The sequence below is a fragment of the Ornithodoros turicata genome, chromosome 1, assembly GCF_037126465.1.
Source record: "Ornithodoros turicata isolate Travis chromosome 1, ASM3712646v1, whole genome shotgun sequence".
NCBI lineage: Eukaryota > Metazoa > Arthropoda > Arachnida > Ixodida > Argasidae > Ornithodoros > Ornithodoros turicata.
The window spans coordinates 13,143,597-13,160,831 of record NC_088201.1 but is presented as its reverse complement, the minus strand read 5'-3'; the positions used below and the strand labels follow the sequence as shown (position 1 = coordinate 13,160,831).

The 17,235-nt window shown below is 47.0% G+C and overlaps 1 protein-coding gene across 1 annotated transcript; it reads left to right on the top strand.

Annotated features, from left to right (window-relative positions):
* Positions 1 to 436: 436 nt before the first annotated feature.
* Positions 437 to 16,608, top strand: LOC135397176 (B-box type zinc finger protein ncl-1-like). Its single transcript, XM_064628569.1, has 3 exons — positions 437 to 559; positions 13,325 to 13,474; positions 13,762 to 16,608. Exons 1-3 carry the CDS (start codon positions 512 to 514, stop codon positions 15,919 to 15,921), a joined length of 2,358 nt encoding a protein of 785 aa, XP_064484639.1. The 5' UTR covers positions 437 to 511; the 3' UTR covers positions 15,922 to 16,608.
* Positions 16,609 to 17,235: the final 627 nt, after the last annotated feature.

Sequence of the window (17,235 nt, the reverse complement as noted above, 5' to 3'; positions counted from 1 at the left end):
AATGAAGAATATTGTAGGAAGTAAGTTACTGAAAAGGTTAGCCAGCTGTAGGATTCGAACCTTTTCAGTGTCTCCCTTCTTTCGTCTGAAAAACTATCTACGTGACAGCGAAGAAAACGCATGCTACTTCGCATTTTCCCAAAATGAAGTGCGGACTGCCTCCCACGATTACTTCCAGTAGTTTAGAGACATCGACAGTTCGATACCTTCTAGCTTGCGGAGCAAGCAGTTGGGTGAAACAACCAAATCGAAGCGCGAATAATGGCGTGCAACTGGTAACATTCTCTGCTCAGAGACCCGAATTTAAGCTGCACTGGGTGCAGTTGGTCAAAATAAGGCATGAACCAAAAAGGACGAACACAGCGTCATGTGCAAACGTTCCCTCGCGCACGCGGACGTAATTGTTCGTTAGTCAGTTGAGGTCAAACGTTTACTCTAGAGCTGTATTCCACCGTGCACTCTGTAGTACTGTTCCTGTCTGTGACGCTTTCCTTCCTCCCTTCCTTTCGTCATGTTCAACAACAGCAGCATGGTTTCTTACTTCCCTTCACAAGCAACCGTAAGTCCAGCAGCATTTTTATTTATTGGAAGCCTCTTAGCAGATTAGCATAGCTGCTCAAAGCATCATACGCATTTGTGAACGAGTTAGTCACTTAGGTTAGGTACATTCCTGTCCATAAGCCAAGGCTTTCAGCAACGAACTTGTGTCCAGAAGTTCAGAACGAAGCCTAAGGTCACCAGCCGATATTTCGACCACACAGTTCTGCTAGTGACCCAGTAGAACTGTCGAAATATCGGTTCCTGACCGGAGGCATTAGTCTGAACACCGGATCGCTCGGTCTTCCTTCTATAACCTTGTATCCCGGAGATCAGAACGAAACCTCAGATCAGCGGCCGATATTTCGAACAGACTGTTCTTCTAGTGGCCCCGTAGAACAGTCCTGACTGAGGCTTATGAGGCTTCTGACCTGAGGCATTATGCTGATTACACTATCACCGGATCGCTCCGTTTTCCTTCGGAAAACTTGTATCTGGGTTTGGGTCAGCTCAGGACCCGATAACTCGAACAGACTGTTCTTCTAATGGCCAGTAGAACAGTCAAGATTCCGCTCCTCACCTGAGGCCCTGATTCTTGACTCACTCTCACTGCGTCACTCTGCCTTTCTTCTGTAAACTTGTAACTGGGAGTTCAGAAGGAATCCTCAGGTCAGGAGGCGATATTTCGAACAGACGGTTCTTCTAGTGACCCAGTGGAACGGTCGAAATATTTACTCCTGACCTGAGGCTTCATTTTGATGCACTGTCACTGCGTCGCTCTGTTTTCCTTCTGTAAACTTGTAACTAGGAGTTCAGAAGGAATCCTCAGGTCATGAGCCGATATCTCGAAAAGACTGTTCTTCTAGTGAGCCAGTAGAACACTCGAAATATCTGCTCCTGACCTGAGGCGTCACGCTGATTACTCTCTCACCGGATCGCTAGGTGTTCGTTCGGCAAACTTGTACCTGGGTTTGTGTCAGATCAGGAGCATATATTTCGAACAGACTTGTGGTGACCCAGTAGAACAGTCGAAATATCTGCTTCTGACCTGAGGCTTCGCGCTGATTAGACTGTCACCGGATCGTTCTGTCTTCCTTCGGCAAACTTGCAATTTAGGCTTGGGTCTCTGTCTTCTTTCTGTAAACTCGCGGTTCAGAAGGAAAACTCAGTCAGGAGCCAAATATTTCGAACAGACGGTTCTTCTAGTGACCCAGTAGAGGAGTCGAAATATTGGCTCCTGACCTCGGGCTTCATTCTTCAAACAATCACCGGATTGCTTTGTCTTCCTTCTGTAAACTTGTAATTCAGAGTTCAGAAGGAATCCTCCGGACAGGAGCCGATATTTCGAACAGACGGTTCTTCTAGTGACCCAGTAAACAGTAGAAATATCAGCTCCTGACCTGAGGCCTCAAGCTGATTACACTATCACCGGAACGCTCGGTTTTCCTTCGGCTGACTTATATCTGGGTTTGGGTGGGGTCAGGAGCCGATATTTCGAACAGACGGTTCTTTTAGTGACTCAGTGGAACACTCAAAATATCTGCTCCTGACCTGAGGCTTCATTTTTAACACACTGTCACTGCGTCGCTTTGTCTTCCTTCTGTAAACTTGTATCTCGGAGTTCAGAAGGAATCCTAAGGTCAAGAGCCGATACTTCGAACAGACGTTTCTTCTAATTCCACAGTAGAACAGTAGAAATACCAGCTCCTGTCCTGAGGGTTCATGCTGATTACGCTGTCACCGGATCGCTCGGTTTTCCTTCGGCAAACTTGTATCTGGGTTTGGATCAGGTCAAGAGTCGATATTTCGAACAGACGGTTCTTCTAGTGACCCAGTAGAACAGAAATATCAGCTTCTGACCTGAAGCTGCAATTTTGACGAACTATAGGCTTCGTTTAGTGACCCAGTAAACAGTAGAAATATCTGCTCCTGACCTGAGGCTTCATGCTGATTACACTGTCACCGGATCAGTCGGTCTTCCTTCGGCAACCTTGTATCTGGGGTCAGGTCAGGAGCCGATATTTCGAACAGACGGTTCTTATAGTGACGCAGCCCACGTACGTGAGGCCAACAACAGCAAGCCGGTTTTCGCCACCACCACGACCACCAACCTGAAGTTCCGAACGGAACCTCAGTTCAGGAGCCGACATTTTGAACAGACGATTCTTCTAGTGACCCAGTAGAACTGTCGAGATATCTGCTTCTGACCTGAGGCTTCATTTTTGACGCACTGTCACTGCGTCGCTCTGTTTTCCTTCTGTAAACTTGTAACTCGGAGTTCAGAAGGAATCCTCAGGTCAAGAGCTGATATTTCGAACAGACGTCTCATCTAGTGACCCAGTAGAACAGAAGAAATATCAGCTCCTGACCTGAAGCTGCATTTTTGACGAACTAGGCTTCGTTTAGCGACCCAGTAAACAGTAGAAATATCTGCTCCTGACCTGAGGCTTCATGCTGATTCCACTGCCACCGGATCGCTCGGTCTTTCTTCGGCAACCTTGTATCTGGGGTCAGGTCAGGAGCCGATATTTCGAACAGACGGTTCTTCTAGTGACGCAGCCCGCACGTACGTGAGGCCAACAACGGCAAGCCGGTTTTCACCACCACCACCACCACCAACCAGAAGTCCCGAACGGAACCTCAGTTCAGGAGCCGACATTTTCAACAGACGTTTCTTCTAGTGACCCAGTAGAACTGTCGAGATATCTGCTCCTGACCTGAGGCTTCATTTTTGACGCATTGTCACTGCGACGCTTTGTTTTGATTCTGTAAACTTGTAACTGGGAGTTCAGAAGGAATCCTCAGGTCAGGAGCCGATATTTCGAACAGACGTTTCTTCTAATTCCCCAGTAGAACAGTCGAAATACCAGCTCCTGTCCTGAGGGTTCATGCTGATTACGCTGTCACCGGATCGCTCGGTTTTCCTTCGGCAAACTTGTATCTGGGTTTGGATCAGGTCAAGAGTCGATATTTCGAGCAGACGGTTCTTCTAGTGACCCAGTAGAACAGAAATTTTGACGAACTATAGGCTTCGTTTAGTGATCCAGTAAACAGTAGAAATATATCTGCTCCTGACCTGAGGCTTCATGCTGATTACACTGTCACCGGATCAGTCGGTCTTCCTTCGGCAACCTTGTATCTGGGGTCAGGTCAGGAGCCGATATTTCGAACAGACGGTTCTTCTAGTGACGCAGCCCACGTACGTGAGGCCAACAACAGCAAGCCGGTTTTCGCCACCACCACGACCACCAACCTGAAGTTCCGAACGGAACCTCAGTTCAGGAGCCGACATTTTGAACAGACGATTCTTCTAGTGACCCAGTAGAACTGTCGAGATATCTGCTTCTGACCTGAGGCTTCATTTTTGACGCATTGTCCCTGCGTCGCTCTGTTTTCCTTATGTAAACTTGTAACTGGGACTTCAGAAGGAATCCCCATGTCAGGAGCCGATATTTCGAACAGACAGTTCTGCTAGTGACCTGAGGCTTCATTTTTGACGCAGTGTCACCGCGTCGCTCTGTTTTCCTTCTGTAAACTTGTAACTCTGAGTTCAGAAGGAATCCTCAGGTCAAGAGCTGATATTTCGAACAGACGGCTCATCTAGTGGCCCAGTAGAACAGTCTAAATATTTACTCCTGACCTGAGGCTTCATTTTTGACGCACTGTCACTGCGTCACTCTGTTTTCCTTATCTAAACTGTAACTGGGAGTTCAGAAGAAATCCCCACGTCAGGAGCCGATATTTCGAACAGACGGTTCTGCTAGTGACCCATTTGAACAGTCGAAATATTTACTCCTTACCTGAGGCTTCATTTTTGACGCACTGTCACTGCGTGGCTCTGTTTTCCTTCTGTAAACTTGTAACTAGGAGTTCAGAAGGAATCCTCAGGTCAAGAGCTGATATTTCGAACTGACGTCTCATCTAGTGACCCAGTAGAACAGAAGAAATATCAGCTCCTGACCTGAAGCTGCATTTTTGACGAACTAGGCTTCGTTTAGTGACCCAGTAAACAGTAGAAATATCTGCTCCTGACCTGAGGCTTCATGCTGATTCCACTGCCACCGGATCGCTCGGTCTTTCTTCGGCAACCTTGTATCTGGGGTCAGGTCAGGAGCCGATATTTCGAACAGACGGTTCTTCTAGTGACGCAGCCCGCACGTACGTGAGGCCAACAACGGCAAGCCGGTTTTCACCACCACCACCACCACCACCACCACCAACCAGAAGTTCCGAACGGAACCTCAGTTCAGGAGCCGACATTTTCAACAGACGTTTCTTCTAGTGACCCAGTAGAACAGTCGAAATATTTACTCCTGACCTCAGGCTTCATTTTTGACGCACTGTCACTGCGTCGCTTTGTTTTGCTTCTGTAAACTTGTAACTGGGAGTTCTGAAGGAATCCCCATGTCAGGAGCCGACATTTTGAACAGACGATCCTTCTAGTGACCCAGTAGAACTGTCGAGACATCTGCTCCTGACCTGAGGCTTCATTTCTGACGCATTGTCACTGCGTCGCTCTGCTTTCCTTCTGTAAACTTGTAACTGGGAGTTCTGAAGGAATCCTCAGGTCAGGAGCCGATATTTCGAACAGACAGTTCTTCTAGTGACCCAGTAGGACAGTCGAAATATTTACTCCTGACCTCAGGCTTAATTTTTGACGCACTGTCACTGCGTCGCTCTGTTTTGCTTCTGTAAACTTGTAACTGGGAGTTCAGAAGGAATCCCCATGTCAGGAGCCGATATTTCGAACAGACGATCCTTCTAGTGACCCAGTAGAACTGTCGAGACATCTGCTCCTGACCTGAGGCTTCATTTTTGACGCATTGTCACTGCGTCGCTCTGCTTTCCTTCTGTAAACTTGTAACTGGGAGTTCAGAAGGAATCCTCAGGTCAGGAGCCGATATTTCGAACAGACGGTTCTTCTAGTGACCCAGTAGGACAGTCGAAATATTTACTCCTGACCTCAGGCTTAATTTTTGACGCACTGTCACTGTGTCGCTCAGTTTTGCTTCTGTTAACTTGTAACTGGGAGTTCAGAAGGAATCCCCATGTCAGGAGCCGATATTTCGAACAGACGGTTCTTCTAGTGACCCAGTAGAACAGTCGAAATATTTACTCCTGACCTCAGGCTTCATTTTTGACGCACTGTCACTGCGTCGCTTTGTTTTGCTTCTGTAAACTTGTAACTGGGAGTTCAGAAGGAATCCTCAGGTCAGCAGCCGATATTTCGAACAGACGGCTGGCTCATCCAGTGACCCAGTAGAACAGTCGAAATATTTACTCCTGACCTCAGGCTTCATTTTTGACGCACTGTCACTGCGTCGCTTTGTTTTGCTTCTGTAAACTTGTAACTGGGAGTTCTGAAGGAATCCTCAGGTCAGGAGCCGATATTTCGAACAGACGGTTCTTCTAGTGACCCAGTAGGACAGTCGAAATATTTACTCCTGACCTCAGGCTTAATTTTTGACGCACTGTCACTGCGTCGCTCTGTTTTGCTTCTGTAAACTTGTAACTGGGAGTTCAGAAGGAATCCCCATGTCAGGAGCCGATATTTCGAACAGACGATCCTTCTAGTGACCCAGTAGAACTGTCGAGACATCTGCTCCTGACCTGAGGCTTCATTTTTGACGCATTGTCACTGCGTCGCTCTGCTTTCCTTCTGTAAACTTGTAACTGGGAGTTCAGAAGGAATCCTCAGGTCAGGAGCCGATATTTCGAACAGACGGTTCTTCTAGTGACCCAGTAGGACAGTCGAAATATTTACTCCTGACCTCAGGCTTAATTTTTGACGCACTGTCACTGCGTCGCTCTGTTTTGCTTCTGTAAACTTGTAACTGGGAGTTCAGAAGGAATCCCCATGTCAGGAGCCGATATTTCGAACAGACGATCCTTCTAGTGACCCAGTAGAACTGTCGAGACATCTGCTCCTGACCTGAGGCTTCATTTTTGACGCATTGTCACTGCGTCGCTCTGCTTTCCTTCTGTAAATTTGTAACTGGGAGTTCAGAAGGAATCCTCAGGTCAGGAGCAGATATTTCGAACAGATGGTTCTTCTAGTGATCCAGTAGAACAGTCGAAATATTTACTCCTGACCTCAGGGTCATTTCTGAGCCACTGTCACTGCGTCGCTCAGTTTTGCTTCTGTTAACTTGTAACTGGGAGTTCAGAAGGAATCCTCATGTCAAGAGTCGATATTTCGAACAGACGGTTCTTCTAGTGACCCAGTAGGACAGTCGAAATATTTACTCCTGACCTCAGGCTTAATTTTAGACGCACTGTCACTGCGTCGCTCTGTTTTGCTTCTGTAAACTTGTAACTGGGAGTTCAGAAGGAATCCTCAGGTCAGGAGCCGATATTTCGAACAGACGGTTCTTCTAGTGACCCAGTAGGACAGTCGAGACATCTGCTCCTGACCTCAGGCTTCATTTTTGACGCATTGTCACTGCGTCGCTCTGCTTTCCTTCTGTAAACTTGTAACTGGGAGTTCAGAAGGAATCCTCAGGTCAGGAGCCGATATTTCGAACAGACGGTTCTTCTAGTGACCCAGTAGGACAGTCGAAATATTTACTCCTGACCTCAGGCTTAATTTTTGACGCACTGTCACTGCGTCGCTCTGTTTTGCTTCTGTAAACTTGTAACTGGGAGTTCAGAAGGAATCCCCATGTCAGGAGCCGATATTTCGAACAGACGATCCTTCTAGTGACCCAGTAGAACTGTCGAGACATCTGCTCCTGACCTGAGGCTTCATTTTTGACGCATTGTCACTGCGTCGCTCTGCTTTCCTTCTGTAAACTTGTAACTGGGAGTTCTGAAGGAATCCTCAGGTCAGGAGCCGATATTTCGAACAGACAGTTCTTCTAGTGACCCAGTAGGACAGTCGAAATATTTACTCCTGACCTCAGGCTTAATTTTTGACGCACTGTCACTGCGTCGCTCTGTTTTGCTTCTGTAAACTTGTAACTGGGAGTTCAGAAGGAATCCCCATGTCAGGAGCCGATATTTCGAACAGACGATCCTTCTAGTGACCCAGTAGAACTGTCGAGACATCTGCTCCTGACCTGAGGCTTCATTTTTGACGCATTGTCACTGCGTCGCTCTGCTTTCCTTCTGTAAACTTGTAACTGGGAGTTCAGAAGGAATCCTCAGGTCAGGAGCCGATATTTCGAACAGACGGTTCTTCTAGTGACCCAGTAGGACAGTCGAAATATTTACTCCTGACCTCAGGCTTAATTTTTGACGCACTGTCACTGCGTCGCTCAGTTTTGCTTCTGTTAACTTGTAACTGGGAGTTCAGAAGGAATCCCCATGTCAGGAGCCGATATTTCGAACAGACGGTTCTTCTAGTGACCCAGTAGAACAGTCGAAATATTTACTCCTGACCTCAGGCTTCATTTTTGACGCACTGTCACTGCGTCGCTTTGTTTTGCTTCTGTAAACTTGTAACTGGGAGTTCAGAAGGAATCCTCAGGTCAGCAGCCGATATTTCGAACAGACGGCTGGCTCATCCAGTGACCCAGTAGAACAGTCGAAATATTTACTCCTGACCTCAGGCTTCATTTTTGACGCACTGTCACTGCGTCGCTTTGTTTTGCTTCTGTAAACTTGTAACTGGGAGTTCTGAAGGAATCCTCAGGTCAGGAGCCGATATTTCGAACAGACGGTTCTTCTAGTGACCCAGTAGGACAGTCGAAATATTTACTCCTGACCTCAGGCTTAATTTTTGACGCACTGTCACTGCGTCGCTCTGTTTTGCTTCTGTAAACTTGTAACTGGGAGTTCAGAAGGAATCCCCATGTCAGGAGCCGATATTTCGAACAGACGATCCTTCTAGTGACCCAGTAGAACTGTCGAGACATCTGCTCCTGACCTGAGGCTTCATTTTTGACGCATTGTCACTGCGTCGCTCTGCTTTCCTTCTGTAAACTTGTAACTGGGAGTTCAGAAGGAATCCTCAGGTCAGGAGCCGATATTTCGAACAGACGGTTCTTCTAGTGACCCAGTAGGACAGTCGAAATATTTACTCCTGACCTCAGGCTTAATTTTTGACGCACTGTCACTGCGTCGCTCTGTTTTGCTTCTGTAAACTTGTAACTGGGAGTTCAGAAGGAATCCCCATGTCAGGAGCCGATATTTCGAACAGACGATCCTTCTAGTGACCCAGTAGAACTGTCGAGACATCTGCTCCTGACCTGAGGCTTCATTTTTGACGCATTGTCACTGCGTCGCTCTGCTTTCCTTCTGTAAATTTGTAACTGGGAGTTCAGAAGGAATCCTCAGGTCAGGAGCAGATATTTCGAACAGATGGTTCTTCTAGTGATCCAGTAGAACAGTCGAAATATTTACTCCTGACCTCAGGGTCATTTCTGAGCCACTGTCACTGCGTCGCTCAGTTTTGCTTCTGTTAACTTGTAACTGGGAGTTCAGAAGGAATCCTCATGTCAAGAGTCGATATTTCGAACAGACGGTTCTTCTAGTGACCCAGTAGGACAGTCGAAATATTTACTCCTGACCTCAGGCTTAATTTTAGACGCACTGTCACTGCGTCGCTCTGTTTTGCTTCTGTAAACTTGTAACTGGGAGTTCAGAAGGAATCCTCAGGTCAGGAGCCGATATTTCGAACAGACGGTTCTTCTAGTGACCCAGTAGGACAGTCGAGACATCTGCTCCTGACCTCAGGCTTCATTTTTGACGCATTGTCACTGCGTCGCTCTGCTTTCCTTCTGTAAACTTGTAACTGGGAGTTCAGAAGGAATCCTCAGGTCAGGAGCCGATATTTCGAACAGACGGTTCTTCTAGTGACCCAGTAGGACAGTCGAAATATTTACTCCTGACCTCAGGCTTAATTTTTGACGCACTGTCACTGCGTCGCTCTGTTTTGCTTCTGTAAACTTGTAACTGGGAGTTCAGAAGGAATCCCCATGTCAGGAGCCGATATTTCGAACAGACGATCCTTCTAGTGACCCAGTAGAACTGTCGAGACATCTGCTCCTGACCTGAGGCTTCATTTTTGACGCATTGTCACTGCGTCGCTCTGCTTTCCTTCTGTAAACTTGTAACTGGGAGTTCAGAAGGAATCCTCAGGTCAGGAGCCGATATTTCGAACAGACGGTTCTTCTAGTGACCCAGTAGGACAGTCGAAATATTTACTCCTGACCTCAGGCTTAATTTTTGACGCACTGTCACTGCGTCGCTCTGTTTTGCTTCTGTAAACTTGTAACTGGGAGTTCAGAAGGAATCCCCATGTCAGGAGCCGATATTTCGAACAGACGATCCTTCTAGTGACCCAGTAGAACTGTCGAGACATCTGCTCCTGACCTGAGGCTTCATTTTTGACGCATTGTCACTGCGTCGCTCTGCTTTCCTTCTGTAAATTTGTAACTGGGAGTTCAGAAGGAATCCTCAGGTCAGGAGCAGATATTTCGAACAGATGGTTCTTCTAGTGATCCAGTAGAACAGTCGAAATATTTACTCCTGACCTCAGGGTCATTTCTGAGCCACTGTCACTGCGTCGCTCAGTTTTGCTTCTGTTAACTTGTAACTGGGAGTTCAGAAGGAATCCTCATGTCAAGAGTCGATATTTCGAACAGACGGTTCTTCTAGTGACCCAGTAGGACAGTCGAAATATTTACTCCTGACCTCAGGCTTAATTTTAGACGCACTGTCACTGCGTCGCTCTGTTTTGCTTCTGTAAACTTGTAACTGGGAGTTCAGAAGGAATCCCCATGTCAGGAGCCGATATTTCGAACAGACGATCCTTCTACTGACCCAGTAGAACTGTCGAGACATCTGCTCCTGACCTGAGGCTTCATTTTTGACGCATTGTCACTGCGTCGCTCTGCTTTCCTTCTGTAAACTTGTAACTGGGAGTTCAGAAGGAATCCTCAGGTCAGGAGCCGATATTTCTAACAGACGGTTCTTCTAGTGACCCAGTAGAACTGTCGAGACGTCTGCTCCTGACCTGAGGCTTCATTTTTGACGCATTGTCACTGCGTCGCTCTGCTTTCCTTCTGTAAACTTGTAACTGGGAGTTCAGAAGGAATCCTCAGGTCAGGAGCCGATATTTCGAACAGACTGTTCTTCTAGTGACCCAGTAGGACAGTCGAAATATCTACTCCTGACCTCAGGCTTAATTTTTGACGCACTGTCACTGCGTCGCTCTGTTTTGCTTCTGTAAACTTGTAACTGGGAGTTCAGAAGGAATCCCCATGTCAGGAGCCGATATTTCGAACAGACGATCCTTCTAGTGACCCAGTAGAACTGTCGAGACATCTGCTCCTGACCTGAGGCTTCATTTTTGACGCATTGTCACTGCGTCGCTCTGCTTTCCTTCTGTAAACTTGTAACTGGGAGTTCAGAAGGAATCCTCAGGTCAGGAGCCGATATTTCGAACAGACGGTTCTTCTAGTGACCCAGTAGGACAGTCGAAATATTTACTCCTGACCTCAGGCTTAATTTTTGACGCACTGTCACTGCGTCGCTCTGTTTTGCTTCTGTAAACTTGTAACTGGGAGTTCAGAAGGAATCCCCATGTCAGGAGCCGATATTTCGAACAGACGATCCTTCTAGTGACCCAGTAGAACTGTCGAGACATCTGCTCCTGACCTGAGGCGTCATTTTTGACGCATTGTCACTGCGTCGCTCTGCTTTCCTTCTGTAAACTTGTAACTGGAAGTTCAGAAGGAATCCTCAGGTCAGGAGCAGATATTTCGAACAGATGGTTCTTCTAGTGATCCAGTAGAACAGTCGAAATATTTACTCCTGACCTCAGGGTCATTTCTGAGCCACTGTCACTGCGTCGCTCAGTTTTGCTTCTGTTAACTTGTAACTGGGAGTTCAGAAGGAATCCCCATGTCAAGAGTCGATATTTCGAACAGACGGTTCTTCTAGTGACCCAGTAGGACAGTCGAAATATTTACTCCTGACCTCAGGCTTAATTTTAGACGCACTGTCACTGCGTCGCTCTGTTTTGCTTCTGTAAACTTGTAACTGGGAGTTCAGAAGGAATCCTCAGGTCAGGAGCCGATATTTCGAACAGACGGCTGGCTCATCCAGTGACCCAGTAGAACGGTCGAAATATTTACTCCTGACCTGAGGCTTAATTTTTGACGCACTAGCTGTCACTGTGTCGCCCTGTTTTTCTTCTGTAAACTTGTAACTGGGAGTTCAGAATGAATCCCTAGGTCAGGAGCCGATATTTCGAACAGGCGGTTCTTCAAGTGACCCAGTTGAACGGTCGAAATAATTACTCCTGACCTGAGGCTTAATTTTTGACGCACTGTCACTGCGGCGCTCTGTTTTCCTTCTGTAAATTTGTAACTGGGAGTTCAGAAAACACCCTCAGGTCAGGAGCCGATATTTCGAACAGACGGCTCTTCTAGTGACCCAGTAGAACAGTCGAAATATTTGCTCCTTCTCTACACCCACTTCTTTCTACATCAAGGAGTTGACATAGCGATGAAGGCGGTGCATAGATGGACACGAGGAAAAACTGGTGTAGTTTGGTGCTTCCCGAGAAACTCTAGTACATCATTCATAGGACATTGCCCTCTCCAGGAACGCCTTGACAGTATGTCATGAAATGATGACTCCTTGGGTGCGCACTGTTCTGGAAGGCCTATCTAGTACGTTAAAAAACTTTTATGCGTGCATTGCTTTTGAGTCAAAATGGGAGATAACACTTCGATGAACGCCCAAAGGGGTGTTGGAGCAAGAAAGGCTGTGAACCACTAGACTATCTATTTATAGTGGTCGCGAGAATTCGGGAACGCAGGTGTTTTCCGAGCTGGTCTAGGTATGATGAAACAGATGTCGACAGTTTATTTACGTCTAACATTGTGCGGGAGGATTCTAAAACTCGAGGAAGGTGTTGAAGATGAATATTCCGGTGTTCATCCTATTTACTTTCGGAAACTGTTCCCTGCTAAGATAAAGACAACACTACAATGTCGACACTAGATGTTGATTGTTCCCTCCTATTTTTTTCTTCTGCAAGAAATGGTCAATGGTTGTCGGGCTGGACACTGAAGCAAGACCAAACGTCCCTATAGATACTATACTCTTCGATAAACAACCAGTAGTAGTGTTTACGGGGGAGGCTCAACTTTGAGCGAAGGACCATAACTGCTGAGTATCAGCCCCAATGCAAACCTTGCACAAATCGCAAATATCCAAGACCTGTGATGAGAGTTCCAGGTTCTCTTCGCTTATTCGGGAGGGCGTTTATTTTGTATTGGGAATTCCGTTTATTTATAACACAAGTTACAAGTTAGAACCTCATTAAAGAATCCTTCATTAAATGACCATCATTAAAGAATGAGAAGCTGGCTTGCAATGCCTAGTGTTACGCGTTAGAACTTGCAGACAATGACGTGCCATGTTAGTGCGTAAGTTCCAACAACTAGCTACCCCTATGTCATAGTCCAGTTTGAGAGGGAGGGAAAGCACGATAGACAAATATCTCGTGCCCTCCTCCTCGTCGTCTACATTTAGTATCAGACTGATGGTTCGGGTACTGTTAAGTGAAACACTCATTGGGTAAAAGTCACCCTTCCTTGTTGCGGAGATTGGTAACCCGCGATGTGAGTCCCAATCCCGACACAAAAGGAAACCAATCATACATCAGGGAATGGCTTTTCTTGCCGAGCCCTCGGCTACCCACTCGAACCCGCAAAAGCGGGAGTTTTTCAGATAAATCCGTATAGCTACAAATTTAACCCTATGACACGAAACCCTATACCTATGATATATGCGTACGTGGTAAACTAAATACTATCTATTGCCTTTCCAGGGTGACTCAGCAGGGAGTAGGTTGCCCGGTGACTTGAGTCCTTTCTCTGTCTGTCCTGGAACGTCGCGTTCCGTCCAGAGCAGCCTCAATCAGAGTACAACCATCAGCTCCAAGTGCGGCAGCTGCCAGGACACCTCCGTATTTCCTAAGGTTGCTTTCATATTATACTACTATACTATATAAGTGGGGTTCAGTTCGAGGATGTAGCAACTAAATCGACAACGTAGTAAACCATGCTGTCTTGAAGACAATGCACAGTGAGCAGAGCAGCGTACGTTGTTGTTTCGGCGACGAATTCGGCAAATTTCGGGCCCTTATAGGCGCTCTTGTCTCATGCCGTCGTCATCACTGAACGGAACGGGCACTTCGATGTTGTTTCGTGCGATGCTTTGTAGCTCAACGAGCTATAAACTCAGAATATAACATCTGATTCGCAGGTACTCAACTGTCTGCACACCTTCTGCAAATCGTGCCTCGAAAGACAACAAACAACAACCGACAAGTTGAAGTGCCCTCAGTGTTTACAGGAGACTACCTTACCAGCCGAAGGCATTGCCGGACTTTTCTCACACTATGCCACATCGATCATCCTCAAGACCTTGGTGCTCGACCGTTCCTCTCTCACGTGCACAGCTTGCAAACACACAGCTGTTCCTGCAGTTGCACGCTGCCTTGATTGCGTCCACTATATATGTTTCAATTGTGTAATGGCACACCAGTTCATGCATTGGCTTCAGTCCCACCGGGTTCTCACATTGGGTGAGATACAGATCTATCCAAACAACCTTAGAAAAAATGACCAAGCGACACGTTGTTTTCGCCACAAAAATGAGACTGTTCAGTTCATCTGCAGGACCTGCAACATTTCTGTTTGCCGGGAGTGCGCAGCGTTTGAACACCCCATTGACACGCACACCCTCATGGCACTTGTGGACGTGAGACAAAAGCTCAACGAAGATCTCTCATTCGTCATCAGCAGCACTAAAAAGAAGACCGACAACCTCCTGAGCTCTGTAATGGGCATAGAAAAGACTTTGAGCCGGTTACACATCCAGTACCGCGAAGCTCAGGCTGATATTTGCAGCTCCTTCGAATCCTGGAACGAGACGACACTGGGACAGATCAAGCAAGAAATTCTGATAGACCTGCAAAACACCTACAATAAAAAACGTCTGTTCATGGAGCGCCTGGGCAAGAAAGTGCAGGAGAGCTTATGCAGGATCATCAAAGTTTGCGTCACTGCCGAAAGGCTAGCAACCTTCTCATCTACAAACAAGGAATTACTAGCATTTCAAGAACTGCTGGATACAGATTTCCAGGAAATAATGACCTTCAATCCGGAGACACACTTGCAGGGCATGGACCTGGTGTTCGTGCCAAACTTCACCGCCTTGCAAGTCAGCATCCAAAATTCCTTGGCGTGTACCCAGCAGCGCTCCGAAGTCGTGCTGCGTGGAGCGTTCTCACGACCCGATCTCAAGGCCCCTACCACCGACAGTTATTCCAACAGATATTCACAAACAACTCTTGGAACGAGCAACAACGCATCATCGAGCCCATCGTTAATGCGTGAGCGCACCTACTGCAGTGGTGCAAGTTGCTCTACTAGCAATGACCCGTGTTCTACGAGTCTCTTGCCTTATGCCGAAAAATGGTCCACAGTACCGAACCCAATATTTCCCTACGTGCCTCACCTTTCGGAGCCCAGCGTTAGCCTGCTGCGCAGTTCATATGCCTTGGGTGACGTCCTGCAAAACAAGTCCCCAATAAAGCGCCAGAAGATTTTCTACCACAGCAAGTTCGGAGAGTTCGGCGTCATGGAGGGTCAGTTCACGGAACCGTCTGGAGTGGCTGTTAACGCTCAAGGTGACATCATCATAGCAGACACCAACCGCCATCGTATACAAGTATTCGACAGAGGCTGCAGATTCAAATTACGCTTCGGAGAGTGCGGCAGGAGAGACGGCCAATTGCAATATCCAAACCGTGTTTTTGTCGTTCGCGCTTTCGGCCACATTATAGTGACCGAACGAGCTCCAACGCATCAGGTTCAAGTTTTCAACCAGTACGGACACTTCCTCCGAAAGTTTGGTTCATCAGTCTTGGAACATCCGCGTGCAGTCACTGTCGACAGCAAGCGACGAATCATCGTCGTTGAATGCAAAGTGATGCGCGTTATCATCTTCGACCTTTGGGGGAACATCTTGCGTCAGTTCAGCTGTTCCGAGCACCTCGAGTTCCCGAACGGCGTCGCAGCAAATGACAAGGAGGAAATTTTTATCTCTGACAATGGCGCTCATTGTGTGAAGGTGTTCTCCTACGAAGGTGCACTCCTCCGGCTCATTGGTGGAGCTGGGGTAACTAACTATCCCATAGCTGTGTGCATCAACAAAAATGGTCATCTGGTCGTATCGGACAATCACCACTACTTCCACATCACTGTGTTTACGCAAGATGGTCATCTCGTGAGCGCCTTCGAAAGCCACGTGAAGCACGCACAGTGCTACGACGTAGCCCTCACGCACGACAACTCCGTTATACTTGCTAGCAAGGACTGTAGACTCTACATTTATCGCTACAACCAGTCGTTGTTTTGAAGGTTTCATCACTCTATAGTTTCCGAGTATGCTTCCATTTGTGGCGTTTCTCTGTTTGTGGCACTTGTTTCTGTTGATACCCATGGTTGTGCACGATGGGATTGGTATACGCAGGGAATGAATTTCAATTGTCCTCTCAATTGCTATCCGTGGTCTCCGTGTTGACTTTGTCCTTCAGGCACTTGGAGGCTGTGTTGTCTTTGTCCATAGATGGAACCCACCTCGGCTCGTTTGTGTATCTGTTAAAATGTCCCCTTGCCAACCAGAAATTCCGTTTCGAGAACAATGGTTGTGCTTCTCAGTTCTCTTTAATGTCGGTCATTAAAGAGAAGCGAAAGAAAGTAAGTTCCAGAAATCAAGATACCTCCCAACTTCATCTTCCAAAGTATCTTCAGACGCGCTTTTGTAGTGTGGACAACTAAGGCTGGGTGGCTGGCTGGTCTAGCTTTCCCTCAAGAAATCTCCCTTCCCTAGTCTTCCCTTCCCTATACTACACCACACGTACAAGGTTCGTCGAGTAGTAACGCACCAGGTTGAACGTGTTCACGTTTGTTCACCGGGCACGGAATGACAGTGATGAAAAATCACGTAATAAAAACTTTGTTGTGTGCTCCCATCTACCACTAATTGAGAAGCAGTTAAGGTGTTGTCAAGAACGCGAAAGACTTCTTTCTGTTCAAAAGCAAACTAAAAGAACACATACAAAGCAAACTAAAAGAAAAATAAAGATATCGTTCGTATACTGCCACGCATGTCTTTTCCTTCTGTTTATCCTGCTGGAGAAAAAAGCAAGCGAGCTAACGACAAATAGACTGAAGGGACGCATCTCTTTGCTTCAGTGCTCTCCAGTGGATGGCGCATTATGATCTTTGTTGTCAATGCAACTCCCAATCATCATCATCATCTCCAGTGGATTGGTTTACATGGCCAGGTGGGAGAGGGTTCGCTGCGATAAGTGGATACGACGCTATTTATGTGACATACCTGAAGTGGATCTCTCACTTGACCGAGACTACAGTATACAATATTTCCCGCACGAGTTTCTAGCACTGGATTTTATCCCAGCTTGGATTGCAACATTGGTGATACATTGCACCAGTTTGATACTCAGATCTTTCTGCCTGCGGTACTGCGACCACCCTCACTCCTTCCTGCTGTCCTCTCTCCACCTGTCCAAATCTGTACGCCGCTCATAGTCACAGTTGCTTCAGGGCACTAACAGGAAGTAAGACAATTATTGCTACCATCAAAGAGAAAATTACTGTTATGGACAGCAGCCACGTCCGTATTTGCCTTTTCGTTGTACTTCAACAG

What these genes read in the sequence shown, in the direction of transcription:
- LOC135397176 (XM_064628569.1), top strand. Translation starts at nt 512, where the DNA reads ATGTTCAACAACAGCAGCATGGTTTCTTACTTCCCTTCACAAGCAACC. An exon ending in ACTTCCCTTCACAAGCAACC is followed by an intron (nt 560 to 13,324) that starts GTAAGTCCAGCA and finishes TTGCCTTTCCAG; the next exon opens with GGTGACTCAGCAGGGAGTAG. An exon ending in ACACCTCCGTATTTCCTAAG is followed by an intron (nt 13,475 to 13,761) that starts GTTGCTTTCATA and finishes TCTGATTCGCAG; the next exon opens with GTACTCAACTGTCTGCACAC.